This window comes from Phoca vitulina, unplaced genomic scaffold, assembly GCF_004348235.1.
Source record: "Phoca vitulina isolate PV1807 unplaced genomic scaffold, GSC_HSeal_1.0 scaffold20, whole genome shotgun sequence".
Classification (NCBI taxonomy): domain Eukaryota; kingdom Metazoa; phylum Chordata; class Mammalia; order Carnivora; family Phocidae; genus Phoca; species Phoca vitulina.
In genome coordinates this window covers 10,181,188-10,193,406 of record NW_022589723.1, presented here as the reverse complement: position 1 = coordinate 10,193,406, position 12,219 = coordinate 10,181,188, and the positions used below count along the sequence as shown (strand labels likewise).

Below are 12,219 nucleotides of genomic sequence, written 5' to 3'. Positions count from 1 at the left end.
CCTAATACCAAAACCAGACAAAGACATTACAAGAAAATGACAACAATTGTTTAATAGCAAATTGAATCCAACAATGTATAAAAAGAATTATACACCTTGACCAAATGGGATTTATCCCAGGTATGCAAGGCTGCTTCAACATTCGAAAACCAATTAATGTAATCCATCATATTAGCAGACTTAAAAGGAAAAATATTACATGACCATATAAGTAAGAGTCAGAAAAAACATCTGACAAAATCCACCACCCACTTACAATAAAAACTCAGTTAAACTAAGAATAGAAGGGAATTTCCTCAACTCGATTGAGAATAACTAGAAAACACTTAAAGCTAACATCATACTTAATGGTAAGAAAGTACAAGCTTTCCCAATAAGATCAGAAACAAGGCTCCTCTCACACTCCTGTTCATCACCATACTGGAAATCCTAGTTAATACAATAAAACAAGAAAAGGAAATAAAAGGAATACAGATTGGTTGGGGGAAAAGAAAGAAAACTGTTTTTGTTCACAAATGACATGATCATCTAGGTAGAAAACCCAAAAGGTTGACAAAAAAGGTTCTGGAACTAATAAGCTATTATAGCAAGGCTGCAGAAATTAAGCTTAAAATACAAAAGTCAATCACCTTCCTATATACCATGAATGAACACGTAGATTTGAAGTTAAAAAGAACTGGAAGGTAAAAACACAATACTCTGTACATTATCACCCAAAAAAATGAAATGCCTAAGTATAAATTTAACAAAATATGTATAGGATCGGGCACCTGGCTGGCTTAGTCAGTAGAGCATAAGACTCTTGAACTCGAGGCCATGTGTTCAAGCCCCACATTGGGCACAGAGCTCAAAAAAAGAAAAAAAGAAAAAAAAAGCCACAAACAAAAAAAAAATAGTACAAGATCTACATGAGGCAAATGATAAAACTCAGATAAAAGAAAATAAAGAGCTAAACAGATAAAGATGTGACACACACACACACACACACACACACACACACACACACACTGGAATATTACTCAGCCATAAAAAAGAATGAAATATTGCCATTTACAACATAGTGGATGGAACTAAGAATGAATTAAGCTAAGTGAAATAAGTCAGAGAAAGACAAATACCATATGATTTCACTCATAGGTGGAATTTAAGAAACAAAACTGATGAACATGGGGGAAGAGAAGGAAAAATAAAATAAGATAAAAACAGAGGGAGGCAAACCATAAGAAACTCTTAACTATAGAAAACAAACTGAGGGCTGCTGGACGAGATGTGGGTGGGGGGTGGGGTAATGGGTGATGGGTATTAAGGAGGGCACTTGATGTAACGAGCACTAGGTGTTATATGCAACTGATGAATCACTAAATTCTACCCCAAACAGTATGTTAACTAACTTGAATTTGAATAAAACCAAAAACATAAAAAATAAAAAAGCTAAATAAATGGAAAGAGATTCCATGTTCATAAATAGACACACTCAATATAGTCAAGTCGGCAGTTCTTCCCGACTTGATCTATAGATTAAATGCAACCACAATCAAAATCCCAGCAAGTTATTTGTGGATACTGATAAACTGATTCTGAGGTCATATGAAGAAGGAAAAGACCCAGAATAGCCAGCACCCAACACAATATTGAAGGAGGGAGAAGTACAAAGTTGGGGGGCTGACAATTCCCAACTTCAGCTTACTATAAAGTTAAAGTAACCAACACAGTGAGGTATTGGTGAAAGAACAGACAAGTCAATGGAACAGACCAGAGAGGCCAGAAATAGCCCCCCATAAATATAATCACCTGGTCTTTGATAAAAGAGCAAAAGACAATGCAATAGAGCAAAGATCATCTTCTCAACAAATGGTACTGGAATGGCACGACATCCACATGTAAAAACCTGAATCGAGACACACACCTTCCATCCTTCACAAAAAATAAATGGATCAAAATGAATAAACTGAAATGTAAAACACTAACTGTAAGAATCCTAAAAGAGATCACAGGAGGAAGCCTACATGACCTTAGGTATGGTAATGACTTTTTAAATACACCACCAAAGGGGCGCCTGGGTGGCTCAGTCGTTAAGCGTCTGCCTTCGGCTCAGGTCGTGATCCCAGGGTTCTGGGATCGAGCCCCACATCGGGCTCCCTGCTCCGCGGGGAAGCCTGCTTCTCCCTCTCCTACTCCCCCTGCTTGTGTTCCCTCTCTCACTATGTCTCTCACTGTCAAATAAAAATAAAAAATAATAAAATAAAAATAAAAAAAATAAATACACCACCAAAGGCAAGATTCATGAAAGAAATAATCGATAGGCTAAACTTCATAAAAATAAACTGCTCTGTGAAAGACAGTATCAAGAGAATGAAAAGAGAAGCCACAGACTGGGAGAAAACATCTGCAAAAGCCTCATCTGACAGAGGACTGCTCTTCCAAAATATTTTTTAAAAAAACTCTTAAAATTTAAGAAAAAATCTAATTTAAAAATGGACCACAAGGGGCGCCTGAGTGACTCAGTCAGTTAAGCAGCCAACTCTTGATTTCAGCTCAGGTCATGATCTCAAGGTAGTGCGATCAAGGCCCACACCGGGCTCCGGGCTCTGCACTTAGAGCAGAGAGAGCTTGCTTGAGATTCTCTTTCTCCCTCTCCTTCTGTCCTTCCCCCCACTCATGTGCTAAGTAAATAAATAAAATCTTTAACAACAACAAAAAAAAAAATGGACCAAAGACCTTAATAGACACCTCACCAAAGAAAAAATACAGATGGCAATTAAGTGTATAAAAAGATGCTCCACATTGCATGTCATCGGGGAATTACAAATTAAGATAATGAGACACTACTATACACCTATTAGAATTGCCAAAATCCATAAAACTGACATCAAATGGTGACAAGGAGGTAGAGCAACAGAAATCCTCATTCACTACTGCTTGGAATGCAAAACAGCTCAACTACTTAAAGGACAGTTTGGATATTTTTTACCAATCTAAACATACTCCTACCATACGATTTAGCAACACGCTCCTTGGTATCTACTAAAATCATCTGAAAACTTAAACATGAATGTTTATGGGAGCTTTATTCATAATTGCCAAAACTTGGAAATAACCAAGATGCCCTTTAGTAGGTAAATAGATAAATAATGGATGTCTGGTACACCCAGACAATGGAGTATTATTTAGCACTAAAAACAAATGTGCTACCAAGCCATGAGAAGACATGAAGGAAACTTGAATACAAATTACTAAGTGAAAGAAGTCAATGAGAAAAGGTTACATACAGTATGATTCCAACTATATGACATTCTGGACCAGGCAAAGCTATAGAGACAATAAAAAGATCAGAAGTTGCCAGAGGTTGGGGAGGGAGGGGAAGGATTAACAGAGCAGAGGGTTTTTAGGCAATGAAAATACTGTATGATTCTATAATAGTACATATAGATCATTACACATTTGTCCAAACTCAGAGAATATGAAACACTAAAAATGAACCCTAACCTAATCTGTGGACTTCAGATGATTATGATGTATCAATGGTTTATAAATTGTAACAAATATATTACTCTTGTGGAGGGTGTTAATAGTGGGGGATGCAATGTATGTGTAGCAGCAGAGGTTATGTGGGAAATCTCTACACCTTCCTCTCAATCTTTTTTTTTTTTTTTTTTTAAGATTTTATTTATTTATTTGACAGAGAGATAGTGAGAGCGGGAACACAAGCAACAGGAGTGGGAGAGGGAGAAGCAGGCTTCCCGCCCAGCAGGGAGCCCGATGCGGGACTCGATCCCAGGACTTTGGGATCATGACCTGAGCCGAAGGCAGACACTTAATGACTGAGCCACCCAGGTGCCCCACCTTCCTCTCAATTTTGCTGTGAACCTAAAACTTCTCTAAAAAAAGTCTTTGATTAAAAAATAAGTAATGCGAGTTCAAATAAATAAGACAACAGCACATCATGCTATTTTAACATGTAAGAATTTTCAGCTTATTTTTTAGTCAACTTCTGGATATTAGCTGTCCACAGGGCATTAAATTCTTAAACAGATATAAATAAGTTCACTTTGAATCCCTTCTGTGCCTCATTTGTTCCAGTTATGATTTGAAAGTATTTTCTTTTCCCTTCCCCAATTAATCAAGAGTTCTCTTTATATATTACCAAGGAACAGTCATGCATTATCAACAAAATCCTAAACCTAAAAACTCTACAACTCTAAATCTAAATGAACAAAAGGTCCCCATTCTGAAAAACCATCTATTTTGCCTCTAATTCTAAATCCCAAACCCAACTCATATTCATTACAAAAAAATAAACTGTCACTTCACAAAATGTAAAAGGAACTGTGGTATATTTGATAGTGGCTTACATTTATCAGTATTTCAAGTCAGTAGTCCACACAACCAATATATTAAATCCAGTATTTCCTTTTATCTCTAAGAACAGAAAGGTTATTACCTACCTTTCAGAAACCTCTTGTTTCAATTGAGGAACTTCACCAAGGGCTGAATCAATATCCACGAAACCAAGAAAGTCCCGTTTTATACTGAGAGAAGGCTTCTCCAAACACGTGCCTGATGTTTCATGACCCCTCAATAAAGGATCTGAATCAGTTAGCTGTATCTCTGACCCCTCACCTTCTGTAAGACGGACCCGCTGACCAGGAGAACTGGGAACACTATTCCCTTCCTGGTCAGAGCTGTTCTTTTGCTTTCCATCTCTTTGGGGCTTACTATTCAGCCCATCATCCCGGAAGCCCTTAGCAAATGGATTATAATCTATTTTCAGCTGGGTAATCTGAATGTTCTGGTAAGCTGTTACTGCAAAGAATTCAGTCTGTGGAAAGGTAAAAGTGTGGACACCAGGACCATTTAACTGTATCACCTCAGTAGCCTTTTCTGCAGGCACCAAATGAAGCCTCGGCAGGTACCGATGCATAGAGTGCAAGATGATATGCCCTTCTTGGTCCAGTGTATTGTTGGTAAGTTTGAGTTTATAGAAAGAAACTGGTTGATGCATCCAATAATGACCTGTGGAAGGAGATTCTGGATGAATAAAAACCCTCCCCAAAACATGGGGCTCAGCCTTCCCACTTGGTTCCCACCAGCGACCATTCCACTTATAACGATGGTTATCCACAGGAGATATATCCATGACAAGGATATACTTCATATTTGAATCTAAACCTGTTATCCAGTAACGACAATATGGAAACATGCGTCTTCCCTGCTTGGTCAGAATCATCTCTGTGCTTCGATGATAGAATTCATTCCACATACTATTGTTATCCAGGGTGACAGTGATTCCTCCCACAGTACAATCAGCTGGAAGACAAATCTTCCCTTTAGATTTTCCTGGTGATGACACACTGCTAGCCAAAGCACAGGCATCCCGATTAGTAACCAAAATTCCTTGATCAGTTTTGCCATTTCCTGGCTGTTTGAGGATGACAAAAAAGGTAGGTGCTGCTCCTGCCACTGTTCCACCATCTTGATTAGCCAATATAATCTGCTGTTTCTCCTCCATGATTCCAGTGGGAAACTCCGTCGTAAGATAACTGTAGTCACCACATAGTCACAGTGGCCTTCCCAGCCTGCAACAAAAAACAAAACCCTTTTAATCAAGTGAATGTTTGTTTTGTTATAAATACAAGAATGATTATGTTATCCCCAAAATATATTCCTCAACTCTTTGAAGACTTTGCTTCTACCCTTCTCTCATCACTGTAAGGATATTCACTCCAGAATATTTAATATATTTTAAAATTCATTTTAGGATGGAATCTGGGTGGCTCAGTCAGTTAAGCAGCCAACTCTTGATTTCAGCTCAGGTCATGATCTCAGGGTCATGAGATCGAGCTCCGAGTCAGATTGCTTGGGATTCTCTCTCTCCCTCTGCTCCTCCCCCTGCATTCTTTCCCATAAATAAATAAGTAAATAAATAAATATTTCATTTTAATCTAATTACAGTTGACCCCTGAACAACTCAGGGGTTATTAGGACCATCGACCTCCCCTCCCTGCACACACGGTAAAAATCCACATGTAACTTTTGACTCCTCAACAACTTAATTACTAATAGTCTACTGCTGATGGAAGACTTACCATAATATAAACAGCTGATTAATATATTTTGTATGCTATATGTATGATATACCGTACTCCTACAGTAAAGAAAAACTAAGAAAACCCTAAAAAAGAAAACATATTTGCAGTACTGTACTGTATCAAAAAATGGATAAAAGATAGGAAAAGCAAACACCTATGAAAATGTACATAATGTCAGAATAAGAAAAATGCAAATTAAAACCATCTTGACACTGTCTTTCACCCTATCACACTGGCAAAAATCGAAACCTGGTAGAGGTGTTGGAAAGGTTTTAAGTCAACCAGCATTCTCATCTAACAAGATGCTGAGACTATAAAACAACAGAATCTCTATGACAGAGGGCAACATGAAAATATCAAAAGTACAAATGCATATATCCTATGAAACATCAGTTCTTCTAAGACCTTATCTTAAATATGTACATGCACGCACAGACACACATCCATGATAAGGATGCATACAAGATTCTTCCCTGTATTTCCCTGTGCAACAGCAAAAGACTTTGGGGGTGTGGGAGAATCCATCAAGAAAGACTGGTTAAATAAATGGTGCGACATCCATAGAATGGAATATTCTACAGCTAAAATAGAGAATGTATAAATTTTATGGACTCATACTTTACAAGATATATTAAAGGCAAAATGTTCCAAAAGGTGATAGATTACGCTACACTTCTTTATAAAGTTAAAAACAAAAAGCCAAAGAAAGAAATGAATATGTATGTATTTGCCTAACATATATAAACTATTTATATATAAATATATTTTTAAAGATTTTATTTATTTATTTGACAGAGAGATAGAGAGCACAAGTAGGCAGAGAGGCAGGCAGAGGGAGAGGGAGAAGCAGGCTCTCCGCTGAGCAGGAAGCCTGATGCAGGACTCGATCCCAAGACCCCGGGATCATGACCTGAGCAGAAGGCAGCCGCTTAACCAACTGAGCTACCCAGGCGCCCCTAGACTATTTATAAAGATAGGAAAAGAACTAGTAGTGTTGGCTGTATCAAGGGAAAACTGGAGAATGGGAAAACACGTTCTAAATTTTTTACCTTGTGAACATACAACCTATTCAAAAAAGGGTTAAAATTGGTTAATTTTTTAAAGTTATAATGAAAAATCCCACATACATTGTATGATTTCATTTATATGTAATGTCCAAAATAAGTAAATCTGTAGAGACAGGAAGGAGATTAGTGGCTGCCAGGAGGAGAAAGGGATAACTGGGACAACTGCTAATGGGTATGGATGAGATTTCTTTTGGGGGTGACAGAAATGTTCAGGAACTAAAAACCAGTGAAGTGTACTCTTAAAAATGGTAAATTTTATGTTATGTGATTTATATCTCAATAAAAAGTTATAAAGAAATCTCAGGTTGTTATATTCAACTGATGTGCTCAATTACCTAAATATTCTACAAGATATAAAGTTATCTCCAATTAGCTTTTACACAAAATGGAAGATGCTACATCACTAATCCTGTTTAAGTGGGTCAGTAATTTTGATTAATCAAATCCATCTTTTATTGGTTCTCATTTTAATTAAAAAGTCTAATTTTATCTTTCATCAGAGCTACTGACAAGCAGCAAAATCATATGATCTGAACCTTACCTCTTTTTAGAGAACTGACCACATGACCAAAAAAAGCTCCAAAACTTAATATATTCACAATTAGCCTGAGGATAATAGATATTTTAAAAGTCAAGACTTCAAAAAAGGTTGGCTACTGTTTCCTATTATGCCTAGACATTAAAATAGAAATCTACTTCCTTACACTAAAGCAATAATACCCAGGAAAGATGAAAAAAAAAAAACAATCTCTTCTCCGATTTGGAGCTTACTTTTAAGAGATAAAATTTAGGGTGATTCTTTCCAAAAGCTGCTTCAGGCTTAAGGCAATTAAGCTTACTGTTTCCTAAAACTAACAAGTTTAGGCAACACCTATCAGAGATTGATAAAGCAAAATTTAAACAGACTAAGAAATCAAAATTAAGGGGCGCCTGGGTGGCTCAGTGTGTTAAGCATCTACCCTCCGCTCAGGTCATGATTTCAGGGTCCTGGGATCAAACCCCATTCCGGGCTCCCTGCTCAGTGGGGAGCCTGCTTCTCCCTCTCCCTCTGCCTGCCGCTCCCCCCTGCTTGTGCTCTCTCCCTCGCTTGCTCTTTCTCTCTCAAATAAATAAATAAAATCTTAAAAAAAAATCAAAATTAAGGTAACTGTAAAAATAAACAGTAAAGCTTAGAGAGTTCACAAAAACTAATACCTCTACAATGGCATATAACTCAAAGAACGCAAAATCCTGTACTTAGTTCATAAAGTTCAAAGTTTTTCTCACAAACCACCAACTATTTTTGCAAGCAATTACGTAAAATATTCTTTTTAAGTACATTTAAATAGGACACCTTGGTGGCTCAGGTGGTTAAGCATCTGCCTTCTGCTCAGGTCATGATCCCGGGGTCCTGGGATCAAGTCCCTAAAAGGCCCCCTGCTCAGCAGGGAGCCTGCTTGTCCCTCTGCCCCCCCCCCCCCCCCGTGACTAGATAAATAAAATCTTTAAGAAAAAAAAAAGTACATTTAAATATAACCAAGGTGGCAAAGAACTACCTGAAAAAAATTTTAGATATTCCAAACCGATGAATACATTAAAGGGTTCAAAATTTCTTAAACATTATCTTCTATAATATTAAAATCTTGATTTTCAGATTACAGGTAAAACTATAGAGCAAAGAAGTTTTAACCAATGCTTTAAAAAGCACTCTTAAGAGGAACCTGGATGGCTCAGTCCCTTAAGCGTCTGACTCTTGATTTCAGCTCAGGTCAGGATCTCAGGTTTGTGAGACACAGCCCAACAGGCTCCCTGCTGGACATGGAGCCTGCCTAAGATTCTCCCTCTCCCTCTGCACCACCCCCTCCTAAATAAGCACTGTTAAAAATCTATGAAATGTCAAAGATTCAACTGACAGAAATCCCATTTAGTGTTACAGAATGCACTGAATAAATTTTATGCTAACTTCATACATACATATTTCAAATTTTTCTTTTTGCCTAAACAAAAAAATTAAGTGCAGAAAAGTCAGCCTGCTCTATTTGAACTCTGCACAGATAAGAAATATAATATAAAAACAATGTAAAAATGTGTATTAAGACAGGAAAAAGAACTTTCAGACTTACGATTTGTGTTAAGGTCTTTTTCAAAAAACCCCTCTAAACTATTCCATGAGTTGATGAAAATGCTTAAAACCAAAAACCTAACTTATGACCAAAACAATCTCTACTTCTTGAACTATATACTGCTACTAGTATAGAAACAAGAAATTGAGTTCTTATTCCATAATCTTTAAGCACAGAGTCTACTAGAAGCATGTCTACACTTCTGGGATCTATATAGGATCTTACAATAAGAGGATAGTCAATTCAGTATATTTAGCTACTTCAGACACACAAACAACACTCGAAAGTCAAAGGCTTTAACCAACTGCAAAAATCCAATGTACTTTAGGAAGGGTTAGGTTACTCATGAAGAAATAAATCTATTCCCAGCAAGATTCTAAAAATACCTTGTATTTGGCTCTCTAAAAGCTTTAAGGAAGACCACAGTTTTGGTACTTACAGCTTAAAATTTTAAAAATCTCAGTTCAGCTTTTCAGTATCAAGCATTTATCTATGTAACTATAATAATGAGCCAAGGAAGTAAGTTTACTAGTGGATGGTAAGTAACTCACATTCCAAAAAAAATCCCATCAGAACACACACACACAAACAGGCTTTGAGAGAGAATGTTGTTTTCAGATAAATAATGTGTCAAGTGCCATAAACTGTTACAATTTCAGAGTCCCTATTCCAAATGTCTTTTCACCAATGACCTCTTTGGGAAATGTTTAACTACTAAAGCCATGACCCTCATACAACTTACAAAATACACTAGTTAGTTTACTAGGTAGTTACCTAATTCAATGATTCATGTACTGCTCCCTGCCCCCCCAACTTCCCCCTCCAAAAAAACGTCCAATCAAAATAACTACTTTAGAAACACAAAATACAGGGCGCCTGGGTGGCTCAGTCGTTAAGCTTCTGCCTTAGGCTTAGGTCATGATCCTAGGGTCCTGGGATCGAGCCCCGCATCGGGCTCCCTGCTCCTCGGGAAGCCTCCTTCTCCCTCTCCGACTCCCCCTGCTTGTGTTCCCTCTCTCGCTATGTCTCTCTCTGTCAAATAAATAAAATCTTTTTAAAAATAAATAAATAAAAACACAAAATATTCATATGCTGATCAACCTATTCTGAATGTTTCCAACGTTGCTAAAAATAACGGTAACCTTTCATATCACAAATGCATTACGGTATGGTAGGCACCAAGATGTTAGTTTGTTCCTTAATACAATCATTCGCTACAAAAAATAAACACTCACTACAAAAATATGGTTTAAGTTAAATTAAGTTTCTGAAACACAAATTTTAAGAGAATGGGTTCATTCGAGTGTTGGTATTTACCAATATACAATGGGCCCAGAAATTCAAAAAATCTTAAAGAAAAACAGAATTTGGGGGGCACCTGGGTGGCTCAGCCTTAGTTAAGCGTCTGCCTTCGGCTCAGGTCATGATCCCAGTTCTGGGATCAAGCCCCGCGTCAGGGCTCCCTCTCCCTCTGCCCCTCCCCCTGCTTGTGTGCGCTGTCAATTAAATAAATTAACTAAAAATATTTAAAAAAAAAAAAAAAAAGAAAGAAAAACAGAATGTGGATATAATCAGAAAACATGACAGCAAATGGCGGCAAAAACAGTAAAATATCCAAACACCCAATTCTTAATCATTTGGTTGATTTTCATAATTAAGTGATACATGCTATTAGTAAGCACTTACTTTACACCAGACAACATCCTGAGCATTTTATAATCACCACATCCTGTAAAGTAAATCTCAAAATACTACCTGAAATACGTTAGGTTTTAAGGCACAGAACTGAATTTGCCTAAGATACTAAGCCCCATCCCTTCTCTTCCCAGATATCACTAGTTAATACTAACTCCAAGAGCATTTTCTATTCCTAGGAATGGTCCCTTAACTACAACTTGAGGTAATCAAGCTCTCAGGTCCCAGCAGTTGCACAAGCAGAATTTGAAGAACTAACTTTTATGGCAGAAACGGACAGTAATCAAACAGCCACTCTACCCTAGAATAAGTATGGCAAAGTACCCAGGGCACTGAATTTCCTGAAGTCCTAAGCATGTGTTTTTTGTTAGGTGAACTCAACCCACTCTACGCACACAACCGCTGGAAACATAACCATTCGGAAGCAAGAAGCACCAGCATGAGCCCATATCCTTGTAAGTGAAAAGGCCTCCTGCTAGTTCCTGCTAGTCCCCGGGAAGAGCAGTCGCCGTCGACTATCAAGGGCCCAAAATCACCGCTTTTTTAACTGCAGAGGCTAGCTGGCCGACAACCACGTGAAAAAATGCCGCAAGGAAAGCTCTTCCGGAGAAGAGAAGTCCCGACAGATCACGTGCCGTCGGCCGGAACCTGCCGAACGCTCGGCGGGATCCAGTCGCATTCTGTTACCGTGGAGACTACAGACCTAGCCACCCGGCCCTCTCGGGCCAGCCCCCTTCCCAGCAGTCGTCACGCCGCCTCCAGGCACTTTCCCTGCAGCCTAGCCGCGGCGTCGTGCCCAAAAAGAAGAGGGAGAGCAGGCAGTATTTGCCAGCTATTACGCCGCAGAAGCCTGAGAACCTTCACAACACCCACCGGGGGTGCGCGGGTGGGCTCGAGAGTTCTCTTGATCCACGTGTCTGCTCCGGCGACGCGAACCCTGAGGGTGGTCTTCTCTGAGAGAAAGCTGTACCTTGGTCGCTCACGTTGTTCTGCCATCAGTCACCCCTCCTTTAAGACCTCATTCACCCCTCCCGGTTTGCACCCTCCCCAGGAGGAGGCATCCCCAGGGTTCCAAAAGCAAAGCAAAAATCTTCACAGGAAGACATTACCACTTTCCACTCTCAACCCAGTCTGAAACGATCTCTTAACTTCTCCATACTCTTCGCACATAGATCCCTCAACTCTGGTTACTGGTATTCGAATAGATTTAGTTATATCCCAGACGCACCTACCACTGAGGGCAGAGACCTACTTGACAATTTAACA

The 12,219-nt window shown here is 38.6% G+C and overlaps 1 protein-coding gene across 9 annotated transcripts in view; it reads right to left on the bottom strand.

Annotated features, from left to right (window-relative positions):
• Positions 1–12,219, bottom strand: part of MGA (MAX dimerization protein MGA) — a 166,550-nt gene that overhangs the window by 95,784 nt on the left and 58,547 nt on the right. For all 9 annotated transcript variants that reach the window (XM_032418052.1, XM_032418053.1, XM_032418055.1 and 6 more), the window contains exon 2: positions 4,446–5,576. In XM_032418052.1, the coding sequence (XP_032273943.1) occupies positions 4,446–5,509 (1,064 nt within the window). In that variant the 5' untranslated portion in view covers positions 5,510–5,576. The remainder of the gene's footprint in view (positions 1–4,445; positions 5,577–12,219) is intronic.